This window comes from Aotus nancymaae, unplaced genomic scaffold (assembly GCF_030222135.1).
Source record: "Aotus nancymaae isolate 86718 unplaced genomic scaffold, 86718_ANA_hifiasm-v0.15.2.pri h1tg000002l, whole genome shotgun sequence".
Taxonomy (NCBI): Eukaryota; Metazoa; Chordata; class Mammalia; order Primates; family Aotidae; genus Aotus; species Aotus nancymaae.
This window is the reverse complement of record NW_026988413.1, coordinates 55,787,151-55,799,260: the sequence shown is the minus strand read 5'-3', so window position 1 is coordinate 55,799,260 and position 12,110 is coordinate 55,787,151. Positions and strand designations below refer to the sequence as shown.

The window sequence follows — 12,110 nt, the reverse complement described above, 5'->3', positions numbered from 1 at the left end:
TTTCAGGAGTTTGAGACCAGCCTGGCCAACATAATGAAACCCTGTCTCTACCAAAAATACAAAAATTAGCCGGGTATGGTGGTGAGCACCGGTAATCCCAGCTACTCGGGAGGCTGAGGCAGAAGAATCACTTGAACCCAGGAAGCAGAAGTTGTAGTGAGTGACGGCACTCAAGTGGATGACAGAGCAAGGCTCTGTCTAAAAATAAAAAACAGATTAAACCCCTTTCACAGTCATTTCACACCAAGACTAAGCAAGCAAGAAGGCAGATAGTTAAGTCCAATTTCCTAGGAATGAGAAATGAAAAGGCAAAGCAACAAGTAGGCACTGTAAAATGGTTTTTTTTTTTAATGGCAGGTCAAATATCCTGAAACATACATGTATTTTGATAGTCTTCTTATCCCAGTTGAGTTCAAATATTGAAGAAACACACACAAGCTAAGAGAATTCAATATTGTTCCAAGGCACTTACTGAATCTCTGACTAGATGAAAACAAGAACAATGAGGATGAACAATTAGACTGTATATAATATAAAAATAACTTTTTGCTTACAATTTACAAAATGTATTATTATTACAATCTTTGATCTCTGATAACCTGCAAGGCTGGCTGCATGAATCCAGCAATTTTAAAATTCAGAAACTATTTTCTAAAACTCCAGGGCAAATAATTTACAAATAAAGTACACAAAGATTTAGACCATGCAGAAACTTCTTACATCTTCTGTTAATATTTTATGATTGCAACTTTATCAAATTATATACCTACTTGCCCTGTACATATACAAAATAATGCATACATGATAAAACAGAAAAAGAGTAGTCCTTAAATTCAGTATATCATAAAAGTATTACTATATTAACATGTCTACAAGCAGCGTGTAACAGGATTAAGAGACATTAAGGCAATAATACTTGAAGTTTCAAAATAAACCATACGTAATACTTTTTCCTATAAGGCAGGTAGATGGTCCCAGCAAAAAATATTAAGGTAACAATCTACACTGCTGTTAGTCCCACATATTAAAGATGGAATACAATAAATCTGGCTTTCAGTGGCACTTGAATTTTCCAGTATAATTTAAAGTGTCTTTTAGCTCCCTGAATCATGTCCATTCTGAAGGTGGATCTCTTGGTCCTTTGGGTTTTCCACAGCGATTACCAAAACCTATAGTGAAAACACCACAGTAACTAGTCAGTGTTCAAATTTACTTTTAAACTACTAAAAACCATGTCCACAGACATTCTCATTTTCTGGAACAAATAAATTTCCACAAGGGAATTTAGAATTTAAATCAAACAAAATTTTGTAAGTGCCAAACAACTGTAAATTGATTTGGGGTAACTAAAAATAATTGCTTCTTTTAAACATCTTATGCTAAAAATAAAACCAATTTTATCACAATGTAAGAAAAACATCTAAGATAATTTAGTCTTTCCAACACAAAAGATTTGTTATGTACTGCAGTTTTTTATTTTGGTTTTTAATCTCAATGTGAAATAAAATTAAGTATTTCATTTATTTCATGATTAGTCCAAGCAACTTTGGAAAATCATACATTTTATTCTTGGCAAGTGTCATTTCACAATGGCAAATGAGCTTTTCTCATTCTTGCCAGTGTTAACTACTTAAAGTTTAAACAACTTACCAATATCTGTGGCATCTGTCGGACTTTCCAATATTTGTTCTCTCTTGTCACTGAAAGTAGGTGGACGTTCTATACCCATCTCTGAGTGAATACCCCCCACTGGATGATCTAAAATGCAACACAAAGACTTTGTTAATCACTACCCTTTGTAGCCTCATATAGAGAACTTCTTAATTTTTTAAATGTTGGGATGCATGAAAAGAGAAAATTTTATCTACTGGGCACCATAATTTTATAGATCAAGATCAATATAAATGCAAGTGTAGTGAGCACATGAAGTCATGTTAGGCATTATTGTGGTCATACAGAAATCTGCAGTGAGTGCTTCTGCAATGTGAAGATTCTCATCATTCTTATTTCATAAATCTAGGACTTGACATACTATATTCCTTAAGGTAGCTATACTACATGCCTATGTTCTAAGGGAATAATTGCAACGGAAATGCCTTTGTATAGAAATCAACAATGTCAGGGTTAACTAATGAACTATTTGTACCCCAAAATAATAACTCTACTTTTAAAGTTTTATGTTGTTTAGATTGTAGTTTATTCTTTAATTACCAATGTTTAAGACTAGTAACAAAAGAAATTAACTACTATAATTCATTCATTCTTTCACAATCTTGATCACATACCCCATACTTCAGTAAGGAACCTTACTGGAAACTTGGAATATAAGTAAAATAATAGATGAGCCCCATCCTCAAGATGCTTACAGTCTAGAATGGAGCCCACAAACTTCTTAAAGAAAATAAAGCTAGAGAACAAAAAACTAGAAAATAAGTAGTTTAGGCCTTGTAAGCCACATAAGATCACTGTCATATTCTTCTTTGCTTTTCTTAGTTTCATTGTTTTTTTTTTTAATTTTTTTTTTAGAATCAGGGTTTCACCATGTTGGTCAGGCTGGTCTCGAATTCCTGGTCTTGTCATCCACCCACCTCAGCCTCCCAAAGTGTTGGGATTACAGGAGTGAGCCACCGTGCCCAGCTCAGTGTTTTCTTTTTAAAAAAACTCTTTAAAAACATGAAAGCCATTTGTTTAGCTCAAGGTTATAGCAAACATTAGGCCTGTAGGCTATACAATGCCAAACCCTGGTCTAATAAGAGACACAGAGAGATACATTAATTATCATATTGTCTAAGTTTTTAAATAAAAGTATGCACAATGTGCAATGGAGACAAAGAGGAGAGGCAGCTATATGAGACTAGTGGTGGTGAGATACTCAGGGTCATGTTCTAGGAGGAAATGATGATCCTGGTCTAAAGGCCTCTAATTTCTCAGTGAAGTAAAGGTCATCTAAGAGTCAGATGGATTCCAATCCAGGCTGGCTTGGCTCTAAAGCTTCTGCTATTTTCTTGTTTTGAGGCAGAGGCTCGCTCTGTTGCCCAGGCTGGAGTGCAGTGACACAATCTTGGCTCACTGTGGCCTCCGCCTCCCAGGTTCAAGTGATTCTCCTGCCTCAGCCTCTGGAGCAGCTGGGATTACAGGTATACACCACCACGGCTGGCTAATTTTTGTATTTTTAGTAAAGATGGGATTTCACCATGTTGGCCAGGCTGGTCTTAACCTCCTGACCTCAAGTGATCCATCTGTCTTGGCCTCCCAAAGTGCTGGGATTACAGGTGCAGGCCACTACATCCAGTCTTGCTATTTTCATTATAAAAAATTATAGAAATAACATTTATAAGATGGAACAGACTCATTAGGCCAATATTCAGAGTATAATATTGAGAGAGAAGAACTGCAGAAAAATGGAGGGTAGGGGCAGACACAACAGGTGAATTGAAAACACTGTACAGGCTGGGATGTTTGATGAGTTACTTATATGGTCACTGACTTTAATAATAACTTGATCTATTTTAGTATGATATGACAGTAAAAGGAATATGGTAGAAAAAATTCAAACTGGGCATTATAACATTGGTTTGAGCTATATAATTTTACTGGTCCTCACAAATAAATGTAAAAGTACTAAAAGGATGATTCCTAAAACAATAGATTTCTATAGTGCCAATTCCATCATGTAGGTAAACTTTGGGCTTTTATTTAAGTCAGGATCTAGCTTCTAGGTGTTTTTAAAAACAGACAACAAAAAACAGGAAAAGATTTTTTAAAAATCTCTTTCCCATTAGCCTGCAACTATTGATAATAAATGCTCCCATGATTTTCCAGATCGATAATACTATCTGGTGGCAGTAATTAATTTGGAAGAATTATAGTACAATATTAAGCTTCTAGAAGAATTGTCTTAGACATTTTCACATACAGAAATAACTAAATACCATGAACTATGAGGCATGTTATTCTGTAGAAATTAACCTATAAAATCTATAGTAGAAAGGAAAAAAAATTCTAACAACTTACCACATTTCTCATTTTCAGGGGTTATCAAGCCCTATGAGGAAGACATTTAATACCTATTACAATACATTCATTTTATATACAAATAATAAAAAGCTGGATCTGTTATGGGTATATATCCCAATAAATCAAGGCCTATCATTTTCAGCATCAGAGGAAAAGCAAACAATTGTGTTTTTAATTAGGCTTAAAATTTTAAAATGTTATGCTGTTTCTACTTGGAGTAAATGTTTCTCAATGAGCACTGAAAAAGCATGAGCTACTACATGAACATATAGCTGTATTTTGCCAGCCACTATTATTGATTACATCATTATTGTAGTTTATGTGCCAATTAAACTACATCACGTCTTAAAATCAAATATGATTTGATTTTATGTAGCCCAATTTCAGAGATACTAAAATATGGGAGAAAACATAAAAAGTACTAATGTTAATAAAAAATGATTATCTCCCATGGACAAATTTGTTGTTGTTGTTGTTGAGACAGGGTCTCATTCTGTCACTCAGCTTGGAGTACAGTAGCGTGATCAAGGCTTATTGCAGCCTCTACCTCTAGAGGCCCAAGCAATCCTCCCATCTCAGCCTCCCAAGAAGCTGGGACCACAGACATGCGCCATCACGCCTGGCTAATTTTAAAAATTTTTGTAGAGATAAGGTCTCCCTATGTTGCCCAGGATGGTCTTGAACTCCTGGACTCAAGTGATCCTTCCACTTGGCTCTCAAAAGTGCTGCGATTACAGGTGTGAGCCAACTTGCCAGGCCCTCGAAACATTTAATTGCCAAAATGTTTCTCAAATGTCATAGAAATGCCAGGTAGCCAGAAAAAACACAAAAGAAATGACTAAGTGTCTAGTGTTATAATGGGAAGCATGTAGAAATGTAAGAAGGTATTAGGACCCTGAAAACAGTAACTCTTGTTTCATTAATAACTTCAAAATTATTTGAAACATGACATAATTTACAAATTTCAAAAACAGCTTGAGAAAACAGTACTTTAAAGTGATGGTTGTATGTAGATCATGTTACCCTTTAAAAAAATTTCAGATCCTACCTTTTATATGGGCTTTTCATCTGAAATCTTAGCCTAAGAAATGCTGGCCAAAAATTGTAAACTATATTTAACGATCTTAAGATGACAGCTATTTCAACAAGTGCAAGATAATGAAAGAGTAAAAATGTTAAGCTGTAACTGTTCCAATTCCAAAAGGACTCACTTCAGACTTTTTTTGTTCAGCTCGTTCCTGACTTTGAAGTTCACTCCATTCAGATCTTACAGGTGTATCTGAGAAAAATGAAATCTTATCATTATTAACATCTTTAATTTTTGAAATTTCTTTGAACTAAAGTAATATAAAAAACAGATCCTAAAGATTTTAGAAACTATCACTTCCACAAAAATTTTGTAGTTTCTGGGTAAGCATATTTCTGAAGTTTCTTTAAAAAAATTGTAATTTCTATTAATTCAAGAAAATTCCTTTATGTTTCCTTCCTTCAAAACCTAACTAAATGAATTCAGTCATCAGAGTTTATTATAATCTATAGATAATGTGACAAACTTAGACAAATGAGGTAAACTGCTTTATGGTTTCCAACATTCTTTTTAGTTGTTGTTGAGACAGGGTCTCACTCTGTTGACCAGGCTCCATCTTGGCTCACTCTAACTTCAACCTTCAGGCAATCTTCCCATCTCAGCCTCTTGAGTAGCTGGGACTATAGGTGCACAGTACCTCGCCTGGCTGGTTTTTGATTTTGTACAGACAGGGTTTGCCATGTTGCCAATGCTGGTCTTGAACTCCTAAGGCAATATGGAACAGAGATCCACCTGCCTTAACCTCCCAAAGTGCTAGGACCACAGGCATAAGCCAGTGTGCCTGGCTCTTCAACATTTATCTTAAAGTCAGTCAAAATTCACTTCGGGAGGCCAAGGCAGGTGGATCACTTGAGGTTAGGAGTTAAAAGACCAGCCTGGCCAACATGGTGAGACCCTGTCTCTACCAAAAAATACAAAAAAAATTAGCCAGGAGCAACAGTGCATGCCTCTAATCGCAGTTACTCAGGTGGCTGATGCAGGAGAATAGCTTGGGCCCAGGAGGTAGAGGTTGCACTGAGCCAAGATCGCACCTCAGCACTCCAGCCTGGGTGATAGGGTGGGAATCCATCTCACAAAACTAAAAAAAAAAAAAAATTAGTCAAAATTAATGTATTGGTAAAATGTAATTATAATAGACTAGTGAGCACCTCCACTGAGCATGAGACACTATAAATACAATCAAGTTGTTTCTGTACTCTTTTTTTAGAGGAATAATAGGGTGAAGTACATTATCAAAATGTTGTGAAGTATGATCACTTTCTCCCAGTTCTGATACTCCAGTGGTCTTTTTTTTTTTTTACTTCCCCAGACAGTGTCTCACTTTGTTACCCAACTGGAGTGCAGTGCCGCAATCATGGCTCACCACAGCCTCTAACTCCAGGGATCAAGCAATCCTTCTTCTTCAGCTTCCTGAGTAGCAAGGACTACAGGCACATGCCACCATGCCTGGTTTTTTTTTTTTTTAAGATGGAGTTTTTGCTCTTGTAGACCAGGCTGGAGTGCAATGGTGCAGTCTTGGCTCACTGCAACCTCTGCCTCCTGGGTTCAAGCAATTCTCCTGCCTCAGCCTCCCAAGCAGCTGGGATTATAGGTACCCACCACCATGACTAGCTAATTTTTTAATTTTTAGTAGAGATGAGATAGCACTATGTTGCCCAGGCTGGTCTCAAACTCTTGGGCTCAAGCAATCCTCACACCTTGGACTCCCAAAGTGCTGGGATTACAAGTATGAGCGAATATGCCCAGTCTACTTCAGTGGTCTTAGGTGTCTTTCAGTTAACACCAATCCAGTGATGCCCAACCATACCCAACAGAAATGTTTACTTACCTAAACCTTTAAGGGAAGCAATTAATGAGGCTTCGTAAATAAGTGCTACTTTTAATCAATAAAAATACACCAGATTGCAAATACACTTATAATTGCATTTATGTTTTAATTTTTACTTTTTTTCTGAGGCAGAGTTTTGCTCTTGTTGTCCAGGCTAGAGTGCAATGATGCGATCTCAGCTCACTGCAACCTCTACCTCCCAAGTTCAAGAGAATCTCCTGCCTCAGCCTCCCGAGTAGCTGGGATTACAGGCATGTGCAACCATGTCCAGTTAATTTTGTATTTTCAGTAGAGACGGGGTTTCTCCATGTTGGTCAGGGTGGTCTTGAACTTTTGACCTCAGGTGATCCTCCCGCCTCAGCCTCCCAAACTGCTGGGATTACAGGCATGAGTCACCAAGCCCGGCCTTATAATTGCATTGATTGAGATGGAGTCTTGCTCTTCATCCAGGCTGGAGTACAATGGTTTGATCTCAGCTCACTGCAACCTTGGTCTCCCGGGTTCAAGTGATTCTCGTGCCTCAGCCTTCTGAGTAGCTGGGATTACAGGCGCCTGCCACCACACCAAGGTAATTTTTGTATTTTTAATAGATGCGGAGTTTCACCATGTTGGCCAGGCTGGTCTCGAACTCCTGACCTCAGGTGATCCACCCGTCTCAGCCTCCCAAAGTGCTGGGATTACAGGCTTGAGCAACCGTGCCTGGCCTATAATTGTATTTAAATGAATTCTGATATCTAACATAAATGCAATAATTTCTATCGATCTTAGCAAGTAAAAAATATTTAAAAGCATTTTTCACACAACTAATTAAAAGTATGTCAGTATCAACTCACTTGATATCGAATTTAACTATGCAGCACAATAGCTAATAGATTAAAATCAGGCATGTTTTCCAGAGTTTACTATTAGAATATGAACTAAATGTAAAAGCAAAAGAGACACTCACTATGTTCACTTGCTAACAAAAAAGATTCAGGAGTTCTTTCAGGTAGGGGAGGAGGTGAATCTTCACTAACATCAACATCTAAATTAAACACACAAAATTTAGACAAATTATTAAACATTAAAATGTCATCTAAACAGAATCAGAGAACTTTCTTGATATTCTAAAAATTCCTGTCACAAGTATCTAGATCAGTTTTAAAAAAAGCAAGAAACCTTTTCCACTCAACTCATTATCAAGAATTATGATGCTTATTGAGCAAAGATACTGCATACAGAAAACGACTCTCTCTCATGACTTTCCTGCCACTCTACAGACATCATTCAGTTTTCCAAGCCTGACGGGAATCTTCAGTAGAGACGTCAGCAGTCAAGTGACTTCTCTACTGAGCTTACTGATGATACTTTGTGTTCAAAAAGGAAAGCTTTGGTCATTTGAGTTATGAAACGCCTAAGCAAGTTTTTCCTAAATGGCATTCAATCGCTTAACACCTTTCATGATTTTTGCCATACTATGCACCATCTGTACTATTCACTTTTAAAATCTGACTCATTTTAAACTTAACTGTGTACCTCAGTCATGTCTTAAACAGCAATAACTGAAATAACATTTGAAATAGTAATTTTTCCAATACAAATATATAGCTACTAAAGTTTAAAAAAAATCTTTATTTATTGCTAAAAATTTTGTGCACAGTGGCACATGGCTGTACTTTTGAGAACGCTGACTGAACCTATATACAGGTTTTTTACTAGTAAAGACAAAATTAGCTCTTGGAAAAGACAGTGCATTAAGTAAGCCTCCCTGGTTAGCTTTATTATGGCTTAAGTTAAATGAGTGTATTTGATGTCTGAGTTTTCACTGGAGGCACAGAAAGAAAATATGAGGATACAATTGTGTGTGTGAACTCTCAGGTTGGGGAGGGTGGGACAAAGAAAAGGAAATGTGACAGTCCTATATTATTTTGTCTTGTGCTTTGCCCATTGTTCTTAAATGAACACAGAGTTTTGCCATGATACTCTGCTGTTTTACCACACCTTATGGGCTATGCATACATCTTTTCAATTTTCAACACGCATGAGGTGAATATGATTGCTCTTGCCCCTCCCTACATTTACTTAGCTGGAGACACAAGAATATACAGCCTCTGGGTCCAGCTGAAACAAGAGTTCTGGTCCAATACTTGATACGTTTACTAAGAGTACAAGAACTTTCTCTTGCCACTGAAGAACTATCTACCTTATCCAGTAGTGGTAGTCTGAGTCATTACCATATTTCTCCTTGCCCTCTTGTTACTAACAGCGCACAGTTAGTAACTATGAGATGGCTGTTGGAAGGAAGTGACACATAATCTTGGCATTCGGGTAACATTTCATAAATGAACTAAACAAAAAGGGCTGTTCAGCCCTTTTTCTATCAGTTATCTTTCAGAAACTCTGAGCTTTTTCTCTCATGACATTTCTCACCCTTAAGGACTTTTATTTTCTAAGTGTGGCCCTTGCTTTGCAAATGCATGCTTCTCCCTGGAACTCTGGATTGCCTTTCCTGTTACAAACTTCTGTTTTAGAGGTTATCCAACCAGAGACTGCACATTTTACATAGGCTTTTGCAAATCATACACTGTATGAGGCCTTCTGTAGCTGAATTTGAGAAATCTTTCAGGAGGCCTAAGTCAAGACTGAAATCATAACTCAGGCAGAAACTTATGCAAAAGGTTATTTTAGGTATCAATACAAAATCATTCCATTACAGTCATGCACTACATAATAACGTTTTCGTCAATAACAAGATTACATAAACAGTGGTCCTGTAAGATTATGATACCACATTTTTACTGTACCTTTTCTATGTTTAGATACACAAATACTTACCATTGTGTTACAATTGTTCAGTATAGTAATATGCTATACAGGTTTGTAACCTAGGAACAATATGCTACACCATATGGCCCAGATGTGTAGTACATTATACCATCTAGGTTTGTGTAAATACATTCTATGACATTCACACAATGACAAAGTTGCCTAATGACATACTTTTCTTAGATTACAGGCTCACACCTGTAATCCCAGCACTCTGGGAGGCCAAGGCAGGCACATTACCTGAGGTCAGGAGTTTGAGACCACCCTGGCCAACATGATGAAACCTTGTCTCTACTAAAAGTAAAAAATTAGCTGGGCATGATGGCGTGTGCCTGCAGTCCCAGCTACCTGGGAGGCTGAGACAGGAGAATCGCCAGAATCTATGAAGTGGAGGTTGCAGTGAGCCGAGATTGTGCCACTGCACTCCAGCCTGGGTGACAGAGCAAGACTCCCTCTCAAAAAAAATCCCTGCCATTAAGAAATCCAATGTATGACTGTAATTCACTAACAAGTTCTAGGACCAAAAAAAAAAAAAAAAAAAAACAAACAAACCTCTTAATTTTGGTGCCAGCAGTTCAATAAGATAATAATCTACAAAGAAAATAATTTATAAGGTAAATAAATAATCTATATGGTAAATATTTGGCAACACATTAAAAATAGGACTTCTTGAAGGTATGCTGCAACAAAGAACATTTACACAAAGAAAAATCTTTAGTTAATATCAAACCAATAACATAGTTAAGGTAGAGTGGGGGAAAAAAAACCCCAAAAATCACGTTTATAGTGGTTTTTGCTTTGAAATACAAAACCAAATGAACAGAAATGGGCTGGCACATAGTAGAGTGTTTCCGTACAGCATGTCTTACACTTTTTTTTTTTGAGATGGAGTCTTGCTCTGTGTCCCAGTCTGGAAAATGCAGTGGCTCCATCTCGGCTCATTACAACTTTCACTTTCTGGGTTTCAAGCTATTCTTCTGCCTCAGCCTCCCAAGTAGCTGGGACTACAGGCGTGCACCAGCACACCCAGCTAATATTTTGTATTTTTAGTAGAGATGGGGTTCACCGTGTTAGCCAGGATGGTCTCAATCTCCTGAACTTGTGATCCACCTGCTTTGGCTTCCCAAAGTGCTGGGATTACAGACATGAGAAACAGGCCCAGATCTACTCTTTTTTTTTGGGAGACAGGGCCTCCCTCTGTTGCCCAGGCAGAGTGCAGTGATGCAATTATGGCTCACTGTAGCCTCAAGCTCCTAGGCTCAAGTGATCCTCCCACCTCAGCCGCTTGACCACAAGAGTGCACACCACCATGCCTGGCTAGTTTTTCATCATTTTGCAGAGATGAGGTGTCACCATGTCGCCCAGACTGGTCATGAACTCCTGGACTCAAGTGATCTTCCTGCCTCAGTCTCCCAAAGTGCTGGGATTACAGGTGTGAGCTACCAACAGACTGGTCATGTGGCAGTAACTTTTAATGAGCATATTGTATCATGCATCCTTCTGGCCCTCATCAAATTCTATTTTCAGTAATGGTTTTAAAAGAACAATAAAACCTCCTAGGTACAATACCACATGCTTGATATACTAAAAAAGCCCAAAAAGGAAATTTCTTATCTACATATTTTCTTACATAGTTATAGCTGGGCAGTTATATTTCAAACTCTGAAGTTGAGGAAGAAAAGACATTAAGCAACTTAAAATTATGGTAAACTGGTAAAGTAGTATCTATTATGCTAACCATTATCTTCTGAAGATCCTTCAAATAAAACAAAGACAAATCAAGTTAAGAGTATTCTGTAATTTAAGCAATTAGCTTAAGACTGTCATCTATTCTACCAAAAACACTCTCTCAAGTTAAAAAATACAGTATGTGTGAGTTAGAGAAAATAAAAGTACTACTGTATGGGTGGTATAATAGGTCAGAAACAAAAAATAATCTTTCAAGGCCAGGTGTGGTGGCTCACGCCTGTAATCCCAACATGTTGGGAGGCCAATGCAGGCAGATCACTTGAAGCCAGAAGTTTGAGGCCACCCTAACAAACATAATGAAACCCCGTCTCTACTAAAAACACAAAAAGTAGCCAGGAGTGGTGGCGTGCGCCTGTAATCCCAGTTACTCAGGAGGTTGAGGTGGAAGGATTGTTTGAGCCCAGGAGACGGAGGTTGCACGTAGTGAGCCAAGATCACGACAATGCACTCCAGCCTGGGTGACAGAGTGAGACTCCGTCTCAAAAAAACAAAACAAAAAAAAACAAAAACCACCACCAACAAAATAATCTTTCAAGGTCACAGTACTTATTTTGCCTGCACATTATAAATACCAGTATGTATGTGTCACTATCAAAGATCACTGATGGTAAATGACCACTGATA

At 37.6% G+C, this 12,110-nt stretch overlaps 1 protein-coding gene across 5 annotated transcripts in view; it reads right to left on the bottom strand.

Moving 5' to 3' along the window:
• Positions 1–321: 321 nt before the first annotated feature.
• The window catches only part of PTPN12 (protein tyrosine phosphatase non-receptor type 12), a 108,288-nt gene continuing 96,499 nt past the window's right edge, over positions 322–12,110 (bottom strand). For 3 of the 5 annotated variants that reach the window (XM_012466558.3, XM_064374862.1, XM_064374883.1), the window contains 5 exons: positions 7,879–7,956; positions 5,229–5,296; positions 4,015–4,045; positions 1,651–1,758; positions 322–1,169 (listed from right to left, as the gene is read on the bottom strand). In XM_012466558.3, coding sequence (XP_012321981.2) covers positions 1,108–1,169; positions 1,651–1,758; positions 4,015–4,045; positions 5,229–5,296; positions 7,879–7,956 — 347 coding nt within the window. In that variant the 3' untranslated portion in view covers positions 322–1,107. The remainder of the gene's footprint in view (positions 1,170–1,650; positions 1,759–4,014; positions 4,046–5,228; positions 5,297–7,878; positions 7,957–12,110) is intronic. The other 2 variants (XR_010342046.1, XM_064374868.1) reach the window with 2 other exon arrangements.